General features: G+C 44.6%; 2 protein-coding genes across 35 annotated transcripts in view; one reads left to right on the top strand and one right to left on the bottom strand.

Moving 5' to 3' along the window:
• The window catches only part of LOC125428587 (zinc finger protein 883-like), a 1,608,225-nt gene that overhangs the window by 1,487,988 nt on the left and 108,026 nt on the right, over nt 1-12,211 (top strand). The gene's annotated exons all lie outside the window — the stretch shown is intronic.
• The window catches only part of LOC125428550 (zinc finger protein 420-like), an 88,744-nt gene continuing 82,445 nt past the window's right edge, over nt 5,913-12,211 (bottom strand). For all 5 annotated transcript variants that reach the window (XM_048488850.1, XM_048488848.1, XM_048488849.1 and 2 more), the window contains 2 exons: nt 11,994-12,086; nt 5,913-8,970 (listed from right to left, as the gene is read on the bottom strand). In XM_048488850.1, the coding sequence (XP_048344807.1) occupies nt 6,473-8,970; nt 11,994-12,086 (2,591 nt within the window). In that variant the 3' untranslated portion in view covers nt 5,913-6,472. The remainder of the gene's footprint in view (nt 8,971-11,993; nt 12,087-12,211) is intronic.

The following is a 12,211-nucleotide window of genomic DNA, read 5'->3' as shown; positions in this document are numbered from 1 at the left end:
TATTCAAGTTCTGTTCTACCCTTTCCAACAGCAAGCTGGCTCCAGGGCTTCTCAAAACAGTATTAAATTAACAGTTTATTGATACAGCCCACCCAAATGGCCCTCCGCAAGACTCCGGTCACCAAAGGAAAAAATCACTCTGAAAAGAAATCATCCCTAGCAGCACATCTCTGTCCAGCCAACCAGACTTTTCCTCCTAAATTATATCTGGTCCTCATTTGGATATGGCATATGCATCTGTTTTTTTTGTGCTCTAACATTGGGTTTTTTTACGCTATCTCTGTATTTGTTTTTAAACTTATGTACTTATGATTTTTAAATGTTTATATTTATGGTATTTGTTATATTTATTGTATTTATTATGAATCTTTTATTCTGCGCCTCCTTGAGTCTCTGAAGGTATGACAGGATATAAATGTAATAATTAATTAATATTTTGGTGCTGTGTTGTTTCCGGGCTGTAGGGCTGTGTTCTAGCAGCATTCTCTCCTGACGTTTCGCCTGCATCTGTGGCTGGCATTCTTCAGAGGATCTGATGTTGGGAAAGCAAGTGGAGATATATACCTGTTGGAGTGTCCAGGGTGGGTGAAGAAACATTGTCTGTGAGTAACAAACCCTCACAGGGTTGTTGTGTTTCTTCACCCACCCTGGACACTCCAACAGGTATATATACTCCACTTGCTTTCCCAACATCAGATCCTCTGAAGATGCCAGCCACAGATGCAGGCGAAACGTCAGGAGAGAATGCTGCTAGAACACGGCCATACAGCACCCAAGTGATTCTGGCCGTGAAAGCCTTCGACAATAAATTAATTAATAATTGAGTGTTGAAAAGCGTAACTTGTACAACCGAAAGGCCTGTTTTGCTTAAGGGCGGCACAGCAGGCTCCCTCTGGAACACCATCCTCTTTTGCATCCCCTCTAGCCTCAAGGGTTTCAGAAGTCTTTGTGGTTAAGTGCAATTTTTGAAACGCCAATAAAATCTTTCAGTGCTTGCCCTGGATAATAAATACCCTGTGAGATGCAAGTGGCACCTGACATGGCTACAGATAGTCCATGCAAAAAAGACAGAGGTAACAGGTAGAAATTTGGAGAGCAGAGGTTCTATTAAAACTCCAGCAAGAAGACTCATCCCCAAAGGGTGGGATGGGAAAAGACGGAGGGTATAGAACTGGGCCCCATAATATGGTGCCCATAGGCAACACAGCACCTAACAACACCTTTTCTGACATTGCCAGGTGTTTTTAGGACTTGGGTGGGGCCAGGTAGGGTTTTTGCACAACAAAACTTCTGATTAACTATTGGAGATTAGATTGGCTGTGCATATTGGGTTTTTTTAAAAAATGCTTTGGCAGCCACTGGTACCACAGCACAAGGATCTGTGCTGGGTTATTGATGTTAAGCTGCGCCAATCCTATTTGTGACTGGTTCCACCTCCCACGACAGCCATTTTATGGCACCCATTTTGCTACTGTGCCCACAGTGCCCTGTCAGACTTCCCAATGTGCCTGCAGGCTCAACTGGCTGGGGACCTCTAATATAGACTGTTAATGGGCCCTTCACAGCCTTGGCCCCACAGATCTCAGGGATCGTCTGGTTCCATCTGCCCCCTTGCCCCAACAACAGTCTTCACTTTGCCCCTTGATGGCTGTTCCCCCACTTAAGGTTCCTTGCCTGGCATCTTCCAGAGCCCTTCTTGCTCTGGAGTTACTTCTGGACTTTCTGCCAGTCTTAGTGCTGTATGTGGCTGTTCTGTCAGGGAGCCTTCCTCATTGGCTGGTTACTGGCATTTATGCTGCTGCCATTGCTTGCGTTTGAGGTCTGTAAAGCCCTATTTCTATGATAGGGACTCTGAGAACACACTTTTGCCTTCTGCCACTAGGAATGTCCACAGCACCTTTTCTTGACTCCCAGAGAACAGCATCATCTCTCCTGCCTTCTCCCTATTTCTGCCACAGGCTCCCCTAAATCCCTTTCCATGCTCAGTCAAGTGTGTATTTGCCTGGAGGCTGAGCATCTGGTGCGGAGGGCCTGCTTTGAATCCACCACTGGGTCACAGGCCCAAGCCAAAACACCAGAGGTCGTGGGACTGTGGCTAGGGGCCAAGGACTGTTTGCTGCAGCTGGGAACAAGATCTGCCTGGGGAGGGGTGAGTGCAGGAGAGAGAAACCCCCCTTGTGTCAGACAGCCAGGAATATCGCTGGTCTGCCCATGGATGCTGGCATTATCAACCTGGACAATATCAGATCTTAGCGTGTCTACATTTTGGCCTCCTTTTATGCATGGAGGGTGGCTCCTTACCTTGACCTGCTGATGTTGCCGTGTTGATCCACAAAATTCACATTGGCATTCTTAGCCACATCACACTGCTGACTTAAGTTCAACTTGTGATCTACGATCTACGAAGACACTGCTGACTTAAGTTCAACTTGTGATCTACGATCTACGAAGACTCTCAGATCCCTTTTGCATGTCCTGTTGTCAAGCCAGGTGTTGCTCATCTTATGTCTGTGCATTTTACTTTTCTTTTCCCCTAAACGAAGTACCTTACATTTCTCTGTATTGAAATTCATTTTGTTAGTTTTGGCCATGCTCTCTAATCTATCCAGGTCATTTTGAATTTTTGAATTCTAACCCTGTCCTCCGGAGTAATAGCTGCCCCTCCTAATCTGATGTCATCTGGCAAATTTGATTAGCATGCCTTCTAGTCCATCCTCCAAGTCATGTATAAAAACATTGAGTAGCACTGGACCTAGGAAAGAACCTGTGGAAAGGTGGGCCTGTTTGTTGTTAGATCATTTACATACATGTGGTCTCCCTTCGCTTTGAGTGCACATTCCCTTTGGGTTTGATTTTTGTTTATGCACACATTTTCTCCTCTTTGGCAGTCATCCCGCTCTCAGATCTGAGAATCTTTGTAGTTTTAGAAAGCTCTGTAAGTGGAACTTTTTCTTTCCCTTTATAGGAAAAGCAAAGGAGATCTATATCTTTTAACAATTCCCTGTTGTTTTTTGCTCCTACCCACTTTCCCCAGCTCCCTTGCTGGTTTCTTATTTTCAGTTTTCATGTTTGAAGTCTGTCAATGGAGTAGTGAACCCAATGAGACTGACACGGTCGGGTTCATTAAGAAAGCTCTTGTCAGCAAAGGCGTAGCAAAGGAGAAAAGCATCCAGTGCACTGGTGCATCCTCTGCCCCTGTCCCGCCCAGGAATGCCCACACCACACCACGCCCCCAGAACACCCTCGCCACACCCCACAGGGGGGTGCCCGGTGCGTCGCGCACCCCCTGCCCCCTTGGAGCTACATCTCTGCTTGCCAGCCTTTCTCATCTCTCTCTCCCTCCACCCCATCTGCCACTGTCTTCTTTCCTCCTTCTTTTCCTTCCTGCAATACATTAGGCTTTACCCCAGCTAGTGATTCAGGCTTTTTTCAGTGAAGTAGGCAAAATATGCCCTTGCAACAAAAAAAGGTGGGCAGGCAACCTCCCAAAATCAAAGTTGGCAACAACAAAGAGGCAGGCAGGCAAAATGGCAGATCAGAACAGTTAGGAAATCAAAAACATCAGATTTTTTTTCAGCAGAATGAACAAAGATGGTCTAAAATGAAGCAGGCTCTTTTTATTAGGCAAAGGCAACAGGGCCATTCGTTGTTCTACAACAAATTCTACAAGTATAGAAAAATACATGCAGTTAAAGTCAGGTCTGCTAACATCTCTCAATCGCCAACTTCGTACGGTTAAACGTACAATTCTCTAAGGCCGTTTCTGCACGGCCACGCTGCCTTCGCGTCAGCGTAAACAAACGGCGATGCACCCCCCATACCCCACGGGACCGTTAGCATAAAGATGAATTGCCGGTAGGGGCTGAGGAAGACTGCGCAACCCTGCGCCAGGCTGTATTTCCCAAATGCCTTACCGTCCCTCTGACCTTCCAGCGCGTTGCCCAGGCCAGGGGACACGCCCCCCTGCCCTGCGTGACAGCTCTGGAGTCGCAGGGCAGGGGGGGCATGTCCCTTGGCCTGAGTGACGCGCTGGAAGGTCAGAGGGACAGTAAGGCATTCAGGAAAGGGGGGGAAATGGCACCTTCCAGCCACTGCCATTTCAGAAACAGCGGCTTTGCACCGCTCAGGGGTTGTGAGGCCGCTGCCGCGCGAACCCCTCCCCAGGGACGCTGTTTTTAGCGTCCCTGGGATGCTGTATTCCGCCCATGCGGAAACAGCCTAAGAATAGGAGTAACTTCAGATGAACTAGAATGCATCTTCAGAATGGCTGCTACCATTTCAATTTATAATTCAACTAGTTTTAGAATAAAGCCTTCTGTGTCTCTCTGTTATGAAAGGGGAGGGGTTGTTTATTTTTGTTTTCCTACAAAATTGATGTATCTTGAACTTAAGCAGCAGAAGAGTTCACCATCTCTGTGTTAGTATTTTTTTTTCCTGCTCCATTTTTGTGTTATGACGTTGTAGGACATTTTTTGAAAAATTCCCAATGCCTGATCACACATGGCAACCTTCATGGAAGATGACTGTCATCCTGAGGGGTAACATGTATTTTCTGTATTTCCCTAGCTATACAATTGCTAGGAGAACAGGAGGGTTAGTCTTTGGGCTAATGTCCTCCCCCCCAATTGCTTAAACCCAAGTGCCCTTGTTGACATATGGAAGCCATTCTCCATAAGAGAGTGTGTGTGGGGGGGTATGTTCAGGACTCGTTTAGGGGGTGCTGTCCTTTGTTCCCCCTGATGTGTGTTGTACCACTGCCTGGAAGAAGGCAAGTGGGCAATGGGGGTGTAACTTGCACACTGAGACACTCATCCAAGCTTGCCGGAACTAACTTCTGGAATTCTGGGAGACTTGAGGGTGGAGCTTAGAGGGGGTTGAGTTTAGGGAGGTGAAGGAGATTGGCGGGGATGTGATGGCATGGAGCTGCCCTTTGAGCTACTGTTTTCTTGCAGTGGAACTGGTCTGTATGGTTCAGAGATCAGGCGCAAATCTCAGTGAATTCTGGATGTCACATAGTAGGTGGCAACCTTCTATGATCTGTGGTGCTTACTGGAGTCTTGCTGACACCACAGGCCCTTGTTATGGCTACAAATTCACTGGGTCTTTCCTCCCAGTCAAGGAAATGGCTTCATCAGTGGGTGGGGGCTGGTTGTGATCCTTTCCGCCACTCAGAGGGATGTCATTGGGCACCACTCTGTGACTAGTAGGTGTCACCAAGGTTACTAGGGATTCTGTGGCATGCTCACTGTGGAATCTGGGCATTGAAGAGTGGCAGATATTTTCCTCCCCTGCCCAGAGAATGCCCATGGGCAGCTAAGTATTGGGACTGGCACTAAAGCAGAGCCATGCTAGTTGTGGCTGGCAGATTCTAAGGCAATGTTGCGCCCATGAGTGCCATGATGCTCAATATCTTTTTCTGATACCCACCAAGTATTTGTAGGAAGTTGGTTGGGCCAGATCGGGCTTTAGCCCAATAAGGCTTTCCACTAAGTATTGGAGATTTGATTGGCTATGCAAATTTTAAACTGTTGCCTGCAACTCAACACAAAAATCTACACTGTGTTGATAATATTAAGCTGTGGTAATCATTCTAAGGCTGGATCCACCACCTTCAGCAGACATTTTGTGGCAGTCGCTTTGTTGCTGTGTAAACCATGCTGTGTCAGAATTCCCAATGTGCCTGCAAGGCTTTAAAAAGTTGGGGACATCTGATCTGAGGTTTTGGCTTTTATTCTCTGAAACATTTGATGAATTTGCCCGTAAAATGCCTGTTTCACTGAAAATACGGCCTAAACGCATGAATTTTCGGGATTTTACAGGGAGGTCGCTTGAATATAGAAACCCTACTCCAAAAAATAAGCCCTAATTACTGAATCCCTGGCGCAGCTGATCACACGTCGATAAGAGCAAAATCGTGAGGAAAAACCAGGGGCATCCCTGAAAATAAGCCCTAACGCATCTTTTGGAACAAAAATTAATATAAGACCCTGTCTTATTTTTGGGGAAACACGGTATGTATTTTATAGTGAGTTATTGCATGATTTTCTAATTCTGTAAGCAATTTCATTTGATTAAATGTCTTTTTACTCTCCAAATAGTTCTATGGCTTCTACCTTGAGAATTATTTGATGAGAAGACTGTAACACTGACATTTTTTTCACACTCTAGGAAACTATATGGTTTCTCTCCAAAGTAAGTTCATTAATGGGAAGCAAGTCTTTCAGTTTACTGAAACTTTTTCAACACTTGTTTCTTCTGTGTGAATACTCTGATGAGAAGTAAAATGTCCATTTACACACTTTAGACTTCTACATTTCTCTCCCATATGAGTTTGTTGGTAATAAATTAATGTTCCTCTCTCAATGAAGTTTTTCCCACACCGCAGGATTTTATTTTGTTCCTTCCCATGTGAATTCTTTGGTGAGAACTAAGATTTCTACATTCACTGACACTTTTTCCTCAGTCAAGGGAATTACACAGTTTCTTTCATGTGAATTTTTTGATGTGGTTCCTCCCCAGTGTGCATTTTTTGATGAAAAGTAAGCTGATTACTCCACCTGAAGCTTTCCCCACAGTCTAAGCATTTGTATGGTTTCTCCCCTGTGTGAATTCTTTGATGAGAAGTGAGGCTTCTGTTAGCACTAAAGCTTTTTCCACACTCCATGCATTTATATGGTTCATCCCCAGTGTGAATTCTTTGGTGGGAAGTAAGGGTTGTACGGTAACTGAAGCTTTTCCCACACTCCAAGCATTTATATGGTTTCTCCCCTGTGTGAATTCTTTGGTGGGAAGTAAGATGACTTTTCCATACAAAGCTTCTCCCACACTCCAGACATTTATATGGATTCTCCACTCTGTGAATTCTTTGATGGGAGGTAAGCTTGTAACTCTGATGGAAGCTTTTGCCACACTCCAAGCATTTATATGGTTTCACACCATTGTGAGTTCTTTCATGGGAAGTAAGGGATGTACGGGTACGGAAGCTTTTTCCACACTGCAGGCATGAATATGGTTTCTCTCCACTGTGAATTCTTTGATGGTAAGTAAGAGTTGCACGGTAACCGAACGTTTTCCCACACTGTAGGCATGAATATGGCTTTTCCCCAGTGTGAATTCTTTGATGAATGGTAAGGCTTCTATGATCACTGAGGCTTTTTCCACACACCAGGCATGTATACAGTTTCTCCCCTGTATGAATTCTTTGATGAGAAGCAAGGGTTCTACGATCACTGAGACCTTTTCCACACACCAGGCATTTATATGGTTTTTCCCCTGTGTGAATTCTTTGATGGTAAATTAGTTTTCCTCTATCAGATAAGCTTTTCCCACATTGCAGGCATTTAAATGGTTTCTCCCCTGTGTGACTTCTTCGGTGAGAAGTCAGCCTATTACTCCACCGGAAGCTTTTTCCACACTCCAGGCATTTGTAAGGTTTTTCTCCTGTGTGAATCCTTTGATGAGAAGTAAGGCTTCCACGGATCCTGAAGCTTTTTTCACAATATAGACATTTGTATGGTTTCTCCCCCATATGAATTTGTTGATGGTAAATTAGAGCTCTTCTCTCATAGAAGCTTTTCCCACATTCTAGGCATTTAAATGGTTTCTCCCCTGTGTGAATTCTTTGATGAGAAGTAAGGCTTCTACCAATACGGAAGCTTTTTCCACATTCCAGACATGTATATGGTTTTCTCCCAGTGTGAATCCATTGATGAGAAGTCAGGCTTCCACGTACACTGAAACTTTTTCCACACTCCAAGCATTTATATGGGGTGTCCCCTGTGTGAGTTCTTTGGTGGGAAGTTAGACTGTCTCTCCGGCTGAAGCTTTTCCCACACTCCAGGCATTCATATGGTTTCTCCCCTGTATGAGTTTTTTTGTGCGAACTAAGATGACTACTTCGACTAAAGCTTTTCCCACACTCCAGACATGTATAGGGTTTCTCTCCAGTGTGAATCCTTTGATGGGAAGTAAGGGTTGCACGATACCTGAAGCTTTCCCCACACTCCAGACATTTATATGGTCTCTCCTGTCTATGAATCATCTGATGAGAATTAAGAGATTTACGATCAGAGACGCATTTTCCACAGTCCAGGCACTGATATGGTTTTTCCCCAGTGTGAATCCTTTGATGGGAATTTAGGCTGTCTCTCCGACTGAAGTTTTTCCCACACTCAAAGCATTTGTATGGTTTCTCCCCTGTGTGAATTTTTTTGTGTGAAGTAAGATTACTACTCCGACTAAAGCTTTTCCCGCACTCCAGACAGGTGTATGGTTTCTCCCCAGTGTGAAGTCTTTGATGGGAAGTAAGGGTTGTACGATACCTGAAGCTTTTTTCACACACCAGGCATTTGTATGGTCTCTCCCCTCTATGAATCATGTAATGAGAATTAAGGGTTTTACGATCACTGACACATTTTCCACAGTCCAGGCACTGATATGGTTTTTCCCCAGTGTGAATCCTTTGATGGGAAGTAAGGCTTCCACGAACAGTGAAGCTTTTTCCACATTCCTGGCATTTATATGGTTTTTCCCCAGTGTGAATCCTTTGATGAGATGTGAGATGACTACTCTGACTAAAACTTTTCCCACACTCCAGACATTTATATGGTTTTTCTCGAGTGTGAATTCGTTGATGGCAATTTTGGCTCTCTTTGTGCCTAAAGCCCTCTCCATAATCCACCCATTTATATTGGCTCTTTTTGTCTGAGATGTTTTGTTGAACATTAATAACTGAGTTTTTAGGAACATTTTCCTTGCTTGCAATGTGCTTGTTACTCTGGTCTCCTTGGTACATTTTTTGCAGTACACTGTTACCATCTTGTAAAAAACTGGAACTTTTCCTTTCTTTAGGTGGGTCTTCTCCATTCCCCTTTCTCAGTGCATGTAAATATTCACACTTCTCTTTCACATCCAAAAATGTATCATCTTTCTCCATCACTTTTGTTTCATTAACTGACTCCCACAGAACTCCTATCAAAAAGAAAGAGAAATTCAGTGTGATGAGAGGACATTTTGCCCAAATCAATTTCAAAGGTATTTGTTTTCTTTGATTATGGTTATGTTTGCATTATGTAAATATTCAGAGCTTAAGCTCATAGCGTTTTTAGCGAGTTCTCTCTTTCTTTCTTAGTTATTTGAACAGTCCAAGCTGACTATGTTGGCAGAGTCACCAGTAACGAATGTCACCAAAGTGGCCAAGAGAAAGAACATACACCTTCTGCCTCAACATTTTAAGTTTTTGTTTTTCTGCCTGAGTGAACTTACAAGGGATGTGTTTGGGAGTGGGGCTGTGGAGAGAAAGTCACTCTTTAAGAGAGAGACAGCAATTCATGCTTTAATACACATGGCAGAAGGCTCAAGAGTGGTGGACAGTCAAATGGAGAAAAAGGTAGTCTAACAAGAACAGGAAGTGATGAAACAAAGAAGAAGCAATTTTTCTTCAACATTATAGTGGTATGTTTTAGATCTTGGGAACTAGGGATGTCTTTTTAAAGTTTTCATCTTCTCTGCCGTCAGATACCCTAGTGGATGGGTGGGGCTGATTGGAATAATTTGGGAGGGTGATAGAAATGACTGGTCTCCCTATCACTGGCCACTTAGTTAATGGCCTTGGGGTGTCTTGTGGATCTGCCCCCTCTGTGTGATTCTCCTACTGACTCTGGTTGATAGTGAAGAGAATTTTTATTCAATCCAGAAGGACACAGCAGAGTGTAACAGCAGTTGAAAAGAAGAGGAGCAGGTTTTTATACCATCATTTTTCTCCACCTTAAGGAGTTTCAAAGTGGCTTACAATTACATTCCCTTTCTCTTCCCACAGTAGGCACCTGGTGAGGTAGGTGGGACTGAAGGAGTTCTGAGAGAACTAAGACTGGCCCATGGTCACCCAGCAGTCTTCATGTGGAGGACTGGGAATAAAACCCAGTTCTCCGGATTAGGGTCTGCCACCCTTAACAACCATAGCATGCTGATTCTCTTAAACAATGAAGGAAGAGGGTAAAGAATGGGAAGAGGTCAAATCCTGATTGTGATTAAGAGCAGGACCAAAACTGTGGCCAAAACAAGGATCACTAGGGTAATTTGTTCACACTTTGTGTCAGCACACCGCAAAAAACGAGCTGGGAATTTGGGCATGAACAAAATCAGCTGCTGTACAGAAGATGAGAATTCACAGGGTTGGTGTCTGGACACATGTCCCCATGTCTCTGTTGGGAGTGCAGTCATGTGACAGACTAGATGGCATTGAGTGATCTGTAGCTCATGACAAATAAGCGGAGAACAGAATTTCATAAGGCAGTGATTGACAGAGAATCAACAGAGATATTGCACTCTGCCCTGGTTGCTTAAGGAATGGGAACTCTCTGGCATTTCCTGACCTGGAATGTATGGATTGATGGATACACCCTGGTTTTAAGCAGGGGGCAGCCAATCCATCAGGGGGGGGTTCTGTTTAGCAAAGGCAGTGAGAAGCCAATCAGCACCTGGACCATTGATAAACCATCACATGGCCTGATGAGAGACTGGTCAGATGAAGAAGGTAACTGAATGATGTTAAACTGACCAACAGATAAGGGCAGAAACACACACAGAGCATGTGGCATATCCTCCTCAGCCCTGTAAGAGTTATGACAGAAGAACATATTAGTCTTTCTCTGACTCTCTGGACAGAGTGTGCCATTTACAACTAAAGGAGAAAACACACTATGCTAACATCTATTGATTGGGGGGGGGGGTGTCCATGTTTTGGCAGGCTAGAGCTCTAAGCATTGTGGCAGCCAGATTTGCTCAGGACTTCAGAGTCCAAATAGGAAGGGGTCTGAAAAGAACATAAGAACATAAGAACATAAGAACAAGCCAGCTGGATCAGACCAAAGTCCATCTAGTCCAGCTCTCTGCTACTCGCAGTGGCCCACCAGGTGCCTTTGGGAGCTCACATGCAGGATGTGAACGCAATGGCCTTCTGCGGCTGTTGCTCCCGATCACCTGGTCTGTTAAGGCATTTGCAATCTAAGATCAAAGAGGATCAAGATTGGTAGCCATAAATCGACTTCTCCTCCATAAATCTGTCCAAGCCCCTTTTAAAGCTATAAATAAATAATAACTGGTCCCTTTCTTTGGTGCTCTCTGCTTTTTTATTGCAAATATCAGCCCACTTGATCTTGCAGTTGCAGTGAAGGATGAAAGAGGGAGATGATAGTGAAGGCACCAGCAACCAGAAAATATGAAGTATGTCATGGACCGTGATCACCTAGTAAGTCATCTTTTTCCCCCTAATTCTGCTCTGTGCACCAAATACCCTGAGTTGGTGCCTTGTAAACAGAAAAGTAATTCACTAAGAGAGTAGGCACATTTCTTTATCCACCCACCTTGGCTACTCAGCATGCCAAAGTAAGACAAGCAAGAGCACGAGAGTGAGAGTGGCTGATTGGCGAAAAGAAAGAGGGAAAGGAAGACAGCATCTGATCCTCACTGCAGATTTGCTTTGCAGGCATAGTGTCCCAGGAGGATCAGGGCCTGCCATCTCTGCTTCAAGGGATCTCAGGAGAGACAGGGCTGAGAAACACTCTGCCTCTCTGGTGGACAATACTTGGCTCAACTTGGCAGAAGTAAGAACATAAGAACAAGCCTGCTGGATCAGACCAGAGTCCATCTAGTCCAGCTCTCTGCTACTCGCAGTGGCCCACCAGGTGCCTTGGGGAGCTCACATGCAGGATGTGAAAAGCAATGGCCATCTGCGGCTGTTGCTCTCGAGCACCTGGTCTGTTAAGTGATCTGGGTTAGAAGGAAGCTAACTGTTTTCATATGTTTATTTATTGGATTTATATCCCACTCTATCCCTGCAGGGCTCAGGTCTACAGGCACCATTTCAAAACTACATCCAAGCTTTTTGGAGGAGAAGCTCAGACTGGGAGGATAGAGAAGACCCACCGAAGTCCACCAGCCCTTTGAAGGAAGTGCAGAAAACACACTGTCCCACAACACACGTAAGGTGTTACCTGCCAGTCCCTGCTCTTCATGACAGCCCACGATTAACAGCCATTCCTTTTCTTCCAGCCAGGATATGAGATTAGGTTTGGCGATCTCAGGTCCTTGTATCAGGGAAAAAACCCACAATTATCAATCTTCTTCATGCACATAAACCCAGCAGTTCCACGGCAGATTAACTCTGCCCCTCCAGAAAAACAAAAGTTAAGAAATAGAAGTGGAGTGAAGA

The sequence above is a fragment of the Sphaerodactylus townsendi genome, linkage group LG03, assembly GCF_021028975.2.
Source record: "Sphaerodactylus townsendi isolate TG3544 linkage group LG03, MPM_Stown_v2.3, whole genome shotgun sequence".
NCBI classification, from domain to species: domain Eukaryota; kingdom Metazoa; phylum Chordata; class Lepidosauria; order Squamata; family Sphaerodactylidae; genus Sphaerodactylus; species Sphaerodactylus townsendi.
This window is presented reverse-complemented; position numbering and strand designations above follow the sequence as displayed.